Source organism: Muntiacus reevesi, chromosome 18 (assembly GCF_963930625.1).
Source record: "Muntiacus reevesi chromosome 18, mMunRee1.1, whole genome shotgun sequence".
Classification (NCBI taxonomy): Eukaryota; Metazoa; Chordata; class Mammalia; order Artiodactyla; family Cervidae; genus Muntiacus; species Muntiacus reevesi.
Genome location: NC_089266.1, coordinates 43,961,553 through 43,977,463, shown reverse-complemented (window position 1 = coordinate 43,977,463; position 15,911 = coordinate 43,961,553). Strand labels below are relative to the sequence as shown.

Genomic DNA, 15,911 nt, shown 5'->3' with positions numbered 1-15,911 from the left:
CTATATATCCCTGTCTCCTGCCCTGGGCCCCCTCCTGGCTCACTTACCACCTCGGCTCTGCAAAGTGTCAGCGGCTCAGTCATGTCCAACTCTTTGCGGCCCCATGGGCTGTAGCCCGCCAGGCTCCTCTGTCCATGGAATTTTCCAGGCAAGAATAGTGGAGCGGGTTGCCATCCCCTTCTCCAGGGGATCTTCCCGACCCAGGGATTGAACCTGTGTCTCCTGAATGGTGGGCAGATTCTATACCGTCTGAGCCGTCTGAGCCACCAGCGAAGCCGACAGTGGAAAGGACCCACCACCCTGTCTCTGAATCGTCACCACCTAGGGCTCCTCCCCTGCTCTGGGGCGAGGAGCTGGGGAAGAGTTCTGGAAAGAACCCCACCCTCAGCGGCTGTGCCATCTTGGGCAGAGCGTTAGCCACACTGCCTGGATTTTTTCTATCCATCACGTGGGAGGAACTATCCGCTCTCGGAGGGCAGTAAGGGGGTCTGTCCCCGGCCCTGCACACATAAACATACCATATGCAGATGACACCCGGGAAAAGAGAAATTCACAACCCATACAGGGCGTGGAGCGGCTGATCTTCAGTTCTGCATCTTTGCTCGGTCAAAGGGTTGATGGGAAATCTGGGCTCAGGATGAAGCAGCTACATGGTCGGGGCGTGGGTGGGGGTGTGGGTTGAGGTCTGTGCTGCATGAGGGGCCTGGTGCCACTGGGGAGACAGGCAGCAGATGAGGAGATTGTTGGCTCATGGTCCAGGGGAGCTGAAAGGAACCTCAGTGGTTTTCAAGCTGCTCTGCAGAGTTCTAGGAGCTGGGGGGACCTCTGAGGCCCAGAGAGGTGGGGAAGGGTTTGCTGAACAGCCCCCTCTGCCTCCTCGGCCAGAGAGGCCCCCGAGTTTGCTTGTTTCCAGTTTTTTGTTTCTTTTTATTAGTTGCACTGAGCAGCTTGCAGGATCTTAGTTCCCCAACCAGGGATCAAACCCATGCCCTCTGCCTCAGGAACTTGGAGTCTTAACCCCTGGACCACCAGGGAAGTTCTGAATTGTTTTCTCTATTGGTCTCCTCCAGACTCGCTGGTTGAAGAGCAACGCGATAGTAGCTGCATATGCAGAGTACCTGCCTAGCATCAGGCGCTACCTCGTGGAAACCTCAGGTCACCCTATGTCCTGGTTTATACCTATTGTCTCAGCATGTTTCAGAAGGAATTGGGTGAGCAGGAAGTGGGGATGGCAGGATGATTTATTTATTTATTACAGCTTCTTCATCTGGCTGCGGCACGTCTTCGTTGCGGCATGTGGGAACCTCACTGCCGCGTGCTGCCTCTCCAGCTGTGGCGCTGCAGACCGGCTTAGCTGCCCCGAGGCCTGTGGGATCTGAGTTCCTTGACCAGGGATCAAACCCACATCCCCCGCATTGGCAGGTGGATTCTTAACCACTGGACCACCAGGGAAGCCCCTCAGCATGTTTACCTACAGTGCCCCTTTCTCAAAACGGTCCCAATTTGGATAATAAATTATGTGCTCCCCCCATTTAAACCTTACAACAGTTCTACAAGGGAGGTGCTATTTTACACGGGAGAAAAATGAGGCATCCAGAAGAGAGCTGCCCAGGTCTGATGAGCTGGTAGTTGGGCAGGTGGACTCACACCTGGGTGGAGGGGCCAGAGCCTGCCCTCATCTAGTTTCAGGATGCTGTGGCATCCTGAAGGGTTTGAGAGACCCCAATTCAGTCTTCTCATTCACTCATTCAACAAATACTTGCCAAGGATCAAAACTACGTGTCGGGTATCATGCTTGTATTATGGACAGGGAAACAGGTGCAGAGAGCAAAAGGAACTAGTTCAAGGTCACAGAGCAAGTTAAGACCACAGAGCAAGTGGTCAAGATGCAAACAGTTCAGGGCCCCTCCACGGGGGCTGGCAGGTGCAGCTTTGCTCTTCCTTGTTTTTCTCTGTCTTGTCCTGTCATTTGAAATATAACTGCTCAGTGTCTCCCAGTGTGTGTTTCAGGAAACACCAGGCCCAAGGTGGTGCATGTAATAAGGCTGTTGTGGTCCTATAAGTCTGGGAACCGCTTGGGACTTGCCTGGCGGTCCAATGGTTAAGATTCCATGCTTTCAAGGCGGGTGTGTGTGGGGGGTGCAGGTTTGCTCCCTAGTCAGGGAACTAAGGGGCTTCCCAGGTGGTACTAGTGGTAAAGAACTTGCCTGCCAAGGCAGGAGATGGAAGAGACGCAGGCTGATCCCGGGGTTGGGCAGATCCCTGGAGGAGGGCACAGCAATCCACTCCATTATTTTTGCCTGGAGAATCCCATGGATAGAGGAGCCTGGCAGGCTACGGTCCATAGGGTTGTAAAGAGTCGGACACAACTGAAGCCACTTAGCACATGCACACACACAGCGAACTAAGAGGCCACATGCTGAGCAAGATGGCCAAAAATACAATTTTTTAAAAAATTGTGGGAAACACTTTTGGAAGGGCATGATTCATAAAACCATATAAACAGTTCTTCAAGATCTTATAAGTGAAAAAAACCTGTCTGAATTGTCCAGCCCAGGATTTTCTAAACTTATTGGATCTTTGATCATAATATTTTTTCACAGCAACACTCCATGGAACACACTTTGGGGAAAATGAATGAATCCATAACAGAGTTGCTTTTCTCTTCTATGAAACCAGGCCCCTTTGTCGGTGGTTCCGAACCAGTCTTTTACCCCCACCTCAGGAATGGCAGGCCCTTGAGGCAGCTGACACCGTCTGGTGTCCCCCAGCAAAGTTAGAAATCTCCCCGATCCTGGCCCCAGCCAGAGGGCTGAGGAGGGTGCCAGACCCTGGGAGAGAAAGAGGAGGAAGTAATGGGCCTAATGGGCCGCTGAGCTGAGATCTGCCTGCTCAGCACCCAGGACAGCGGCGCCACTTCCCTCCCTGCCGCAGGCCCAAGAGCCCGGCAGAGCTTCAGCAGCAGCAAGGCATAGAAATAAGAGGAAGGAACACGTCTACTGGGTGGTTCATATATATGGGTGATCCAGGCTCCTCCGTCCATGGGATTCTGCAGGCAAGAATGCCAGAGAAGGTTGCCATGCCCTCCTCCAGGGAATCTTCCCGACCCAGGGATGGAACGCTGTCTCTAATGTCTCTTGCACTGGCAGGCGGGTTCTTTACCACTAGCATCAGCAGGGAAGCCCCACCTGTAGAGCCATCCTGGTACAGACCTCTCAGACCCAGAAGGTTAGGACCTAGAATCTAAGGCAGGCTTCCATCTCGGGCCCCACTGTCCCCCATTTACCAAGACAAAAGGATCCCTGGGAAAGGACCACATGATGTGAGTGCTGGAGAAGGGGAGGGTGTAGACAGCACCCCTCCCCACTCAGGGGGTTATCACAGCTCCTCTGCTGGCTCCTTGCATGATTACCCGGCTTCTGGGCTGAGCAGAATTAACGAGGCTGCCCTGGGGTTTCGGGCTCAGCAGAGTTGTCCCCACTCAGCAGCTACAGCCCACCAGGGAACTCTGGTCCATTCATGGATATTTACAGCCCCATAAATTAGGTCCAGGCCTGCAGCTGCCGAGGTCAGGAGGCGAGGTAATGGGAGTAGCAGCTTTCCCTAGCACTTCTGCCTTGCAAATGAGGATGCTAATTTGCCCCATAGAGAAAGCCACCTCACACCATTCCCTGTCTTTCCCCCCTGACCTGAAATACTTATTTTCACAATAATTTCAAGGTTTTGTTTTTTTCCTGGCTGCCCCACACAGCTTGTGGGATTTTAGTTCCCCGACTAGGGACTGAACCTGGGTCCTAGGCAATGAAAGAGAGGAGTCCTAACCATGCTAACCATGCCTAATCAGAGAATTCCTCTGGTCACTTTTATTCTCACATCAACCCTAGAGCAGAAGTGTGATTAGTCCCATTTAACAGATATGGAAACTGAGGCACACCAAGATGAACGATCTGCCCAGAGGCACTTCAGTGAGTAGAACAGGGTACCTGGCCTGCTTTAAAGCAGCTGAAACTAGGAGTGGATTTATGAAGACCTCAAGTCTCCCTGGGAAGGAGAGACCAGTTTTTAAAAGCCTGGTTCTGACCTCTCCTGCCCTCCAGTCTCCCCACCTGGAGGCATGAGGGGCGCTCGTGCTCCCCTGAGGTCTGGCCGGGCATCTGACAGCTAGCGAACCTTCTGAAATTCTAGAATTCCCAGTTACATTATTTCTGTCCTTCCAGCTGCCAGCCCAGGGCTCCATCCCTCCCAAGGGGCTTCTCCCAGAAGCTGGAGGCCAGACTCCTGAACATCACCCCCATTAGTCAAAGAGCTGATCCCCCGGATCTGAGGTTGGCAGGCTGATTAGGAAGCTGGAACACCATTCCCTCAAGCAGAGAAGCTGAGGATGTCCTGGCCTGGATCCAGGCTGAGCTGCTGGGCAGTTGGTCTATTTCCAGAAAACTACCCAGCTCTCTCTCTCAATACCTGGGCTGTGAGGGGAAGCTGAGCTCTCAGACCTCCCCCAGGGTGCAGAAAGCTGGGGTCAGGTGGGTGCCCAGGCGTGGGACCACCTCTTCCCTTCAGGCCCTGCCCAGCTCACCCTGAAAGAGAGCCTCCTGGAGGACCCCGCTTGTCCCCTTCAGTAGCCCCCTCCCCGCAGAAGGCCTTGGAGGTGCACTGGCCCTGAGGGGGCAGCTGGGGGCTGGAACTCAGAGGCTGGCCCCCGGGTCCCAGAAGCAGACAGAACGCCTGTGCTGACTCATCCAGGCCCGGCCGTTGGGGCCGCTGCGGGACTGAGGCCGAGTCACAGCCACAAAGGCAGGAGGGCCGCTGGCAGGGAGAGTGGGGAAGGGGTCTTACATCTGCCCCATCCGCTTCAGCCTAAACCCATTTCCTCCGGCTGTTTCTCTTGGAAACCACCAACGGTCCCGCTGGATGCAGGGAGGGGGGAAGTGGATGCAGACCTCTGACCGGGAGCGGGGTGGGCAGGAAGCAGGGTCACCAGGCTCCTTCGCCTCCTGTGGCCCTCGGCCCCGGTTCTGAAGGCACCCAGGAGCCTTGTGTCCACACACACAAACCCCTCTGCAGAGGGTCCTCATTTGCTTTGTGGCTTGGGCCTCGCCCCCCAGGCCGCAGTTTCCTCCTCTGTGAAGAGGGGATCATACCACTCACCTCCCAGGGTTGTTAGCAGAGCAAAATGAGACAATCTGTGTGCACAGAGCACGTGCTCAGTGTTAGCTCTCTCAAAGGAATACTTGCCAACTCAAACCTGGACCATGCTTTTTAAAAAGGTGATGGGAGACTTCCCTGGTGGTCCAGGGGTTAAGACCATGCTTCCACTGCAGAGCACTTGTGTTTGATCCCTGGTTGGGGAACTAAGATCTTGCCTGCCATGTGGCGTGGCCAAAAAAAAAAAAAAAGATAAAAATAAATAAGTAAATTAAAAACCTGGTGGGGGACTTCCTTGGTGGTCCAGGGGTTGAGGATCCACCTGCCAACGCAGGGGACATGAATTGAATCCCTGGTCTGAGAAGATGCCACATGCCGAGGCTAAGCCCATGTGCTGCAACTATTGAGACCACTCTAGAATCCATGCTCTGCAACAAGAGAATCCACTGCAATGAGCAGCCCGAGCACCACAACTAGAGAAAGCCCGCGCACAGCAACAAAGACCCAGTGCAGCCATAAATAAATAAATTTTCAAAATAAATAAATAAAAAAGCCGGTGAACAAGGCTGGCCAAGTTGTCCACAACTTGAGACGCTCACCGGCTTATTTCCATAACACAAAGCAGAGACCTGTGCCCAGGCTCACCAGGAACTGTCAAATGGGAACCCTGGGTAGAGGAGGCCTGCCCTGGGCTCTGATCCCCTGGTACGTGATGCCTCATTCTTGCCATGGACTATCCCACAGCCAGTGAGTGGAGGGAAAAATGCTTGGATGTCCACCCCCCAACCCCCACCCCCGGCAGTCTCTATCCAAAAACTTCTCTCCTCTCTCTGTGGAAAGTTCAGAGCGAACATGGTTTTCCAGCTCCTGCCCCGAAGAAGTCAGCTTGATAAGCTGGAAGGAACCGCAGAATGGGGATCTGGACACTTTGATTCAAGACCTAGAACTATTACCCAGAGGTAATTTTGAAAATGGTGTTAATTTCTTCAAATTCCAGGAACGCGGTAACAACCACGTGTGTTTATCAGGGGCTCACTACACACCGCCACACGCTATGCACCCAGCATGTCATTAGGCCCCGAAAGAGCCCTGAAGGCAGGCAGCTGACAGATGAGAAGACTGAGGCTTGGAGACGTTGCCCAGCTGGCCTCTTGTCACGTAGCAGGCGAGGAGGAGCAGAGCTGGGACTCAAGCCAGACTCCGTGTCCTCACCTGTCCCTGAGTCACTTGGGGTGCCGAGGAAGCGGCCCGAAGTCTGCATGGCCCGGCGGCAGGAACACAGGTCAGAGAGAAAGCAGAGCTGGGCTCTCGTCTCAGTCTGAGACTCCAGCACCAAGTGACCTCCGAAGGTCACAGACTTCTGTTTCATTTGCAAAATGAGCAGACTGGACAAGATGCTTCCATTGACCTCCTGATGAGCCGAGGTCCTCGAGGTGGCCGCAGCCCCAGAGGGGCCGACCGGGGCGAGGTGGCCCACAGCCAGGGCTGGCGCCTGGAGCGGACATCAGAGCCAGAGACGGCGTGGCAGGGAGGTACCTGGACCCGTTCGCTCCCACATGTGTGCCTGTTCCGTGGCAGCCAGGCAGCCAGGCAGTACAGCGCCTCAGCTCCCTCAGCCTCACAGCTCAACTGCCATCCAGTGCCTTTCTGGGAGTGGTCAGGGATAAAAGGGTTAATTCAGCATGACCACTGCGGTCCCTGGGGGCAGGGGAGGGGAGCGGCCTTTGTGATGGAGGAGAGTCCAGAGACTCTAGGCACCTGGACACCACCTGAGAAGGGGCTGGAGGTACAGAGCCCGGCAAGGCAACCCCTCTCTGCTGGTTAATCCTGTGTCCCCAGCGGCGCCGCCAAGGTCCCCGAGTCTGGGGCACGCGTTTTCTCTGCGGCTCCTCACTAATCCATACAGCAGTCTCATCTGCACCTCTTCTCAGCTCCTAGAACTGTCTTAAGCCAGCCAGCAGGACTGTAAATGAGGTTGGCTTTAGGGTCAGGCACAGGCAAGACCCCAGGCTGGCGGCAAGGGGACTGGGCAGAGGAGACATTTGGGCAAAGCAAGCAGGAAAATCCTCTGAGCACACAAGTGGCTCTGTCTCCAGGAGCTGGGACTGAGAAGGTAGAGGCAGAGACCTTCCCTATGGAGGCGTGGATCTCAGAAACGACCCTGCGCTTATTCTAGCAAATTCTGATTCCCATCAAAAGACAGCTGTCAAACCTATACTGTGGCTTAAGACTTCAAGCTTCCACCACAGGGGGCGTGGGTTCAATCCCTGGTCAGGGAACTAAGATCTCGCATGCCACTCAGCATAGCCAAAAACAAAACAGGAAAACCCAAACAAACAAAAACACCAACCAAAAATGTCCACTGGGTATCAGACATTATTAAGAGAGTTTCCACTTCCATTTAACTCCCACAATCATCCCTGGACTTAAAGATTATCCTCTCCATTTTAGAGATAAAGAAATTGAGGCTCAGAGAGCTAATGTCACTTGACCCCAATCTCAAGAGTCAGTAGGGCTTGAACCCAGGACTCTTTGCCCCACATATGGGGTTTTCTCCAGCAGCCCACCCAAGCATAGCCTCCTGTTGTGGTTGCAACATGTTTATAATTTTGGAAGGAGAGTCAAGATTTGTCTGCTTCCCTTCCGGGAGATTAGCAAAGTTAGGGGTCTCTTCTTGGAGACTGAAAAATGCATGCTCCCCAGTGGGAAGGGGAAAACTGGAAACATGATCAAGTTCCTTCTAATTCTCCCTTTTCCTTCTCACATGCTTGAGCTTGGAAAGCAACCGTGCTCTGTTGACTGAACAGAACTCTGCTCCAAACAGTTTTGCTCATTAAACATTTGGAGATCTTGGAGGCACTTGTATGTGTGAATGTGGCAATGGTTTTCCAACCCCAGAGCCTTTTATGAGTTAGCAGACTCCAGTCCCATGTCTGCCACGGACCTGCTGCTTGACCTTGGGTCCTTGAGGGTACCTGGAGTTCAGGAAGGGACTGGGAGACGATCAAAGCATAACCTGAAACAGAGAAGCTTGGAGGAAACCTATGGAAGAAATGTAAAGCAATAAATAAAGCGTACCTTACCTGGGCAAAATTGTAAATATCAGGGGAATAGATCAGAAATAAAGAATAAACCCCACCACATATTTTAATAAAAACTTACCAAATGATAAAATTTCTCAATAAATAAAGGAAGGCTTTCTTAATAATTGATGCTGGTGTAATTGGATAGGAATTAGATCTGGAGGGAGTAAAGGGTTAGAGGATTTTTTTTTTTAATCAGAGAAAAAGAAGTAGGAAATAGAAGCACCTATTTATGAGATCCTAATGGCAGAAAGCAAAGAGGAACTAAAGAGCCTCTTAATGAAGGTGAAAGAGGAGAGTGAAAAAGTTGTCTTAAAACTCAACATTCAAAAAACTAAGATCATGGTATCCAATCCCATCACTTCATGGCAAATAGATGGGGGAAAATGAAAACAGTGACAGACTTTATTTTCTTGGGCCCCAAAATCACGCCAGATGCTGACTGTGGCCATGAAATTAGAAGATGGTTCCTCCTTGGAAGAAAAGCTATGACAAACCTAGACAGCATATTAAAAAGCAGAGACATCACTTTGCCAACAAAGGTCCGTATAGTCAAAGCTATGATTTTTCCAGTGGTCACACCAAGTTTGGACGTGAAAGTTGAACCATAATGAAGTCTGAGCACCGAAGAATTGATGCTTTCAAACCGTGGTGCTATTTGAATCAGTTCTAATGAGGTGGATGAAACTAGAGCCTGTTATACAGAGTGAAGTAAGTCAGAAAAACACCAATACAGTAATATTAACGCATATATATGGAATTTACAAAGATGGTAATGATGACCCTATATGTGAGACGCAAAAGAGACACAGATGTAAAGAACAGACTTTTGGACTCTGTGGGAGAAGGCGAGGGTGGGATGATTTGAGAGAATAGCACTGAAACATGTATATTATCATATGTGAAACGGATCACCAGTCCGGATTTGATGCATGAGTCAGGGTGCTCAGGGCTGGTTCACTGGGATGACCCTGAGGGATCGGATGGGGAGGGGGGTTCAGGATGGGGAACACATGTGCACCCATGGCTGATTCATGTCAATGCATGGCAAAAACCACTACAGTATTGTAAAGTAATTAGCCTCCAATTAAAATAAATAAAAAAACAAAACAAAACTGTGGTGCTGGAGAAGACTCTGAGAATCCCTTGGACTCTCAAGCAAGGAGATCAAACCAATTTTCCTAAAGGAAATCAACCCTGAATATTCATTGGAAGGACTGATGCTGAAGGTAAAGTTCCAGTACTTTGGCCACCTGATATGAAGAGCCAACTCACTGGAAAAGACCCTGATGCTAGAAAAGATTGAGGGCAGGAGGAGAAGGGGGTGACAGAGGATGAGATGGTTGGATGGCATCACCAACTCAGTGGATGTGAGTTTGAGCAAACTCCAGTAGATAGTGAAGCCTGGTGTGCTGCAGTCCATGGAGTTGCAAAGAGTCAGACACAACTGAGCAACTGAACAACAAAAACACTTTATGAGATCTGAAGAGGGAGGGAAAGTGTCTCAGCTCTGAAACAACATAAGGAATCAAGAAGGAAAAGCCCAATAGATTGAACTGCAGAAAAAGAAGATATTTTTACCATTATTTTACACCATAACAACAGGTTAATATTTAAATTTTAAGATCCAGTATTTGGGAAAACCACTCCAATTCCAAGGCTATGAAAAGATCATTTCCTCAATGAGAAGTTCAAACAGGAAACAGGCACCTGGAATACCTGGGGGTTGAAGTGGTGATCTTCAGGCCTCCTGCCTGTTGTAACTTCTGGGATCCACAGGGAAACACAGCGGAGGGGGTGAGGTTGGGTGGCGTGTTGTACTCCTACTTGAACAGACCAGACAAACACCCAGGATGCCAGTGGGGACCAGCTGAGTAAACTTCCATGGGGCTGGGGTCACCTCCAACCCCCCAGGAGGCATTCTGGTAGAGGGGTGTCCCCATAGGATCAAAACGCCAAGGTCATGGTTTCTAGCTCTTGGCTCTAATCAGCATCATGTTGGGTCAAAGACACTCTACATGCTGAAGAACCAGACAGCACAGAGAGACTGCTCCAAAACCATCCCTAACGCTGGAAAAAGGTCCCAGCAGATCCCAGATTGAAACCAGGTGATCCCTGGTATCCCCTTGACCCAGAAAAGGGAGGCAGACTAACTGGGGCCAGCCCTCCCCATGCCGTGACCTCAGAAAGGTGAATTCCAGGGCCACATTAGCCGGCAGGGATTCTAACAAGTGTCAGGAGAACCCCACCCCATGCAGCACAGGTTGACCCATCAGGGCTATTGCTGTCAGAAATTGTGGGGAGGCTGTGGGTAACCCCCAGCCAAATATTCCTTCCTGAGTTCACCATCACCAAATCCTGCTTTTAAGTAGGCCCAGAGGAAGAGTCAGAAAGGATAAGACCCCCCCAGCTCTCCAGGGGCCCTTCTGAAGTTGTACGACCATTTATGAAGCCTCACACCTGCTCTGCATTCAGCCCTATCAGGGGGATGGTCCAAGGGGAACTGCACAGAGGAGGGGGGACAGATGCAGAGGGATGGGTATCTGCCAGAGGTCGGGCGCCCCCGCTCACACGCAGCTCTCCTCAAACACAAAGCACCAATAGGAAGGAAGACACAGAAACGGGCTTCTAAAGCGCTGGGGAGCGAACATAAGGCAGAACTTTTAGTGAGAAAAAAAAGCCTGTCCAGCGTAAGCTTGGGAGTTTCTTTCCTAGAATTGTGTCTGTCCAGAATGGTTTCCGGGTGGGCCTTCCCAGAAGCAGGGGGATGCACTCTGTGACACTCGGGATCTCCCTCCAGTGGGAAAAATTGGATTTTGTAGACTACCCACTGCTATCAGGTATGATGCATTTTCTCTGCTCCAGGGAGTTCCAAATCCTTCCTCCTAAAAATTTCCCTCCATTCGTCCAAATCGTTGGTTTCACAATGTAAACACATAGGCAGGGACTGGCGAAGGAAATTAATCCAATGAGAAAGACACAGACAGAGGGGAAAAAAGAAGATACACTTTGTTCTAGGTTTCGATTCTAAATCTGGCAGGAGGTGTGAAGGGTTGGCAGCTTGCTGGTCGTGGCATCGGTGGCAGCAGGCGGCTCCCTCCTGCCTCAGGGCATCAGGCCAGCAGCTGCTGTACTCTCAGAAGCCCGAAGGGGAGTCGGTCTACCCCAGCAGGACCGGAGCGGTGGGAAGCTCCCCACGTCACAGTCAGGCCTTGTGTTAAGGGGATGATGCCCCCCAAATCTCCACTCCAGGCCCACCCTGTCTTTCAAGCTGAATTCCATGTTTTCTCTTTTTAAAGATTGTTTTGATGTAGACCATTTTTAAAGTCTTTATTGAATTGGTTACAATGTTTCTTCTGTTTCATGTTTTGATTTTTTTTTTGGCCCAGAGGCATGTGGGATCTTTGCTCCCTCATCAGGAATAGAACCCCTCCACACACACACTGGAAGGCGAAGTTTTAACCACTGGACCGCCAGGGAAGTCCCCTGAATTCCATGTTTTCAGTCCCACTCGGCATCTGCATTTAGCTGACTCAAATTGAACTGGTCTGAAATCAAAGTTGTCAGTTTTACAAACCCTTACTTCTCCTTCTCCTCTCAGGTTCGGAACCTCGATGTTACACATGTGGTCGAGCTCATTTGTTCAGATCTATCTTCAATCTTCATTGCAGCATGCAGGATCTTTAGTTGCTGCACGGACCTCTTAGTTGTGGCATGTGGGACCTAGTTCCCCAACCAGGGATCAAACCCAGGTCTCCTCCATCGGGAGTGCAGAATCCTAGCCACTGGACCACCAGGGAAGTCCCAAATCTACATTTAGAACCTCAAAGTAATACATGTGGTTCACCTCATCTATTACAGTTTAATAAGATCTTCCAATTCTCCCATCATCATGTCCTTCTTCCTTTCCATTCCCACTTTTTCAAGTCAAGGTGTCTCTATGCATTGCAGTAGGCTCCTAGCCAGCTTCTCATCTCTACCCCACTCTCACACAGCATCTTCCCAAAGTATCCCCTAGATCTTTTTTTTTGCCCCCTGGATCTTGTAACAAACTTGCCAAAAATACTTTGAAAGGCTTCCTCTGCACTCAACAGAATGAGGTCTGGTGCAGGCTACTTTTTCAGCTTTATCTGCCTCTCCAACTCAACACCGTCCTTCTGACCCAATCAGGCTGGTGTCCTAGAGTCGCACACACTTCATGGCATAATCGTCTTCAGCCCAGGGCACCACGCTCACTGTTCCCGCACACCCGGGCAGCTCGTGAAACAGGGAGGGAGAAGGAAACCCACACAACAGCATGCAAAAGCAGTTCCCAACAAAGAAGTGAACCATGTCCCTGCTGAAGGTCAAGTGCCGGTCTCCCCACTCCAAAGCCAATGCAGGGTACTTCCAACTCCATCTCCCACACCTCAACTTGGGGTGCTGCACACAATCACATGAGTGTTTTCTGTCTATAGCCCCCCATCCCTGAGGCAAAATCAAGAGTGGTCAGCTTTCAAATAGGGCTCATATTTGAGTCACCCACCAAGGATGGCAAGGATCTGACCTCAGAGGTGGCCGCGGATCTGTGATGGTGGGAGGAGAAAAAAAAAAGTGGGGGGGGGAGGATGTCCACCTAAGCCCTTCCCCCACCTCCCCAGCCCAAACGTGCCATCCCCTTGCACACAGAGAACATCCCAGGCTTTCGATGTGTATTGTCGGATTTCTCCCTGGTATAAAGCTGGTTCCCGTGGAGTGGCATTGAGAGGAGGAGGCAGGGAAGGATCTCTTAAGGGAGCTCCCCACCCCCCCACCTCCTCCTGAAACCTGGAGAGCAGTGGAGAGCAGTACCATTCAGACCCAGAGCCGCCTTAGGCCACACCCCCACCCCCACGTCACCGTCTCAGGAGTGCGGAGCTGGGGAAGCCCACGCAGGCAGGGAGACTGCGGGGAGTGCTGGCAGGAAGGGAGGGGGCATTTAACTGCTCACCTACCTGATCAAACAGGACTTTCCAGTGCTGGTAGAGAAGGAGCCATGCAGGAGAGGAGGAAGAGGAGAGAAAGAAAGAAACACACTTATCACCACGGGCTCTGCAGCCCCCTGCTGTTTCTGACCTAGCCTCCCAGCTGCGGGCCCAGGCTCAGGGACCCGAGGCCAGGGAGCCCTGGGAAAGTTTTCTAAATGAGACTACACCTAGCAAAGCTGGGAGAACTCAGGCTGGGGAGGGAGAGCATCCCTCACTCTGGGATGCGCAGGAGGGGACATGAGCAGAGCAAGGGTGATTCTCAACAATTCCTTAATAAAAAAAAAAAAAAAAAGCGTGTCATTCTGTCCAAGGGCCTCTAATAACTTCTGCCGCTCAGCTCCTATCTCGGTGTCTACTCCCAGGCCTGGGAATGCATGCCTGGATGCATCTCCTGCAATTCCATCAGACGGCTGCAGCCGTCTCCACCTGCTGGGGGTCAAAGACCCCCTATCCGGAAAACACATCCGGGCATAAACATTAAGGTTTGGCCTCTACTTTGGGAGGAGGGGGTTCCTGCATACTCTGAAACCCACCCCTGTTTCTTTGCAGGCTGAGCCTAAGTGAGGAGCCCCTAAGAGTCAGCCAAAGCGATGGGACCAGAGCAACAGAGGGGGTTTAAGCACAAGAGCCAGAGGGGATACAACCCTATTCAGACTTCCCGGCTGAGGCTGGGTAAACCGTTGGGGGGCCGGGCTTCACTTCCCAGTCCCCACCCTGAGAGGTCAGGGGCAGGGCGGAGCGTCTGCCCAGTTTTTCACCTCTGCGGAGCAGGTTAACCTCGGGAGGGAGAAGCTTAAGAAACTCCAGTTCCCAGGACTCCCCGGTGCCGGCTTTGCCCATGGCTCCCAGGACCGGAGGGAGGCGGGGAGACTCCGGCAGCAGATGGCAGGGAAGCCCTGTGGGGCACCCCTCCCTATCCTCCCCAGGGGACCGTCGCTGGCACCGACGCGGTCTGGGACTCCTAAGCCCCCCTCTGGGAGCGAAAGCTCTCCCGGCACTCCTCCTGTCCGTCCTCCAGCCGGGCTGCGGGCCAGGGGCCAGCTAGAATTTCGATCAGGGTCTTAGACAGGGCAAGTGCCGGGTCGGGGCTCATCAGCGACCGGAGAAGGGGTCGCCAAGGCGGTCTGCGCCACCGGCTTCCGGGGACTCTGCGGCGCCCGCTCCTTCCCCGGCTCCGAGAGCCCGCAGGTCGCGAGTAGGAGGGGAGGGGAGCCACTGCTGTGACGCGGCCGCCTCTGCGGGAAAACGCCGTGTCCCGGGCACTGCACCAGCCGCGGGGAGGGGGCTCGGCGGCCGGCGGGTCCCCGGCGCAGCGGCGGGCGCTGCGCTCCGCCGGGAAGCCCCGGGAGCCCGAGCAGGGGATGGCGCGCGCGCGTTTCGGGGAGACCGGTTCCCTCCGCCCCCTCCAGCCCGCGGGGACCCGGCCAATCCCGGGCGCTCCCGCGTCACCTTGAAACCTCCCAGTTACCCCGCGGGGGGCGAGTTGGGGGCAGCGGTCCCCACCGCGGCCCCCGCCCCCCAGAAAGTTTGCCCGGGCGGGGGAGGGGGCACTCACGTCCTCCGCCGGCGGCCGCTCCTCGGCCTCGGGTTCCAGCTCCTCGATGCGCTCCGCCTCGGCGCAGGCGGCCACCGCGGGGCCCGGGCTGGGGTGCTCGCCCATGCCGGGGCGGCGTCCGGGGCCCGGCGCGGCTGCGGGGCTCGTCCCGGGGCGCCCGGCTAACTTTGCGCCGCGGCGGCCGCGCCGCTCTGGGCTGCCTGTGCGCGCCGCGCCGTCTCCGCCTCCGCCCCCATGGTCCCGGCCCCCGCGCCGCTGCCTCGCGACCCCGGGACGCCAGGCCCTCCGCCGTAAACTTCGCTGCGCCCGCGGCCCCGCCGGCCTCCGCCTCCACACCGGCCCCAACGCCCGGCTCCGAGGCGAGGGCGCCCTTGGGCCGGCCCCGGCCCCGCGGCTCCCCGCGCTCTCCCTCCTCGCCTCCCGCGGCCCCCGCTCTGCGCCCGAGTCTCCTCCTCCCCGCGGACTCCTCGGGGGCGGTGCGCAGGCGGGGGCGGGGCTGCTCCCGGGACCGCCGCCCCCCACCCGCCACCCCCGGGCGCCCCCGCCCGGGCCAAGTCGGTCAGAGCGCCGCGGCCCGGGGAGGAGGAGGGCTGCGGCGGGCTCGGCGGGGAAGTGGCTGCATGGCCCCGGGCGGGGGTGGGGCTGCGCGGGCCCGGGCCCCATCGCCACCTGCCTCCGGCCCGGCCCGGGTTTTTCTCTCCGTGTGGGACCGGGTGGGGTGAGGGATGGGGGGTTGTGCAGTGTCTACTTGCCGAGACCCACCGGGCTAACTTGACTTGGAGGCAGCAGACGCGTGAAGGTGGCACGGGCGAGGTTCTCGCTAAGTTGGCAATGTCGGGGTTAACTGGGAGTGAAATGGGGGCAGGATGCTAGGAAGACAAGATCCCCGCCCCCACCGCCACCCTTCCCTCACTAAGGTCCCGGATCCTGGGAGGTCCGGGCAGGCTCAGTTAGGGAGAAATCAGAGGAGTCCCGGACCCCAAACCCTGAAATCTTGCCCTCCGTACACCCAGAGCTTTGGGACAGTGTCCTGGCTTCACTGAACCAGGCAGACAAAGGTAGGACCAGGCAAGATGGGAGGTAAAGAAACTACAGCAAGTAGGAATCGAGTTAGAGCCGGAG

General features: G+C 54.2%; 1 protein-coding gene across 2 annotated transcripts in view; it reads right to left on the bottom strand.

Annotated features, from left to right (window-relative positions):
• The window catches only part of RHBDL3 (rhomboid like 3), a 55,417-nt gene extending 40,523 nt beyond the window's left edge, over positions 1-14,894 (bottom strand). The window contains exons 1-2 of one of the 2 annotated variants that reach the window (XM_065909268.1): positions 14,790-14,894; positions 13,202-13,225 (exon numbers count right to left, since the gene is read on the bottom strand). In XM_065909268.1, coding sequence (XP_065765340.1) covers positions 13,202-13,225; positions 14,790-14,894 — 129 coding nt within the window. The remainder of the gene's footprint in view (positions 1-13,201; positions 13,226-14,789) is intronic. The other variant, XM_065909269.1, reaches the window with a different exon arrangement.
• Positions 14,895-15,911: the final 1,017 nt, after the last annotated feature.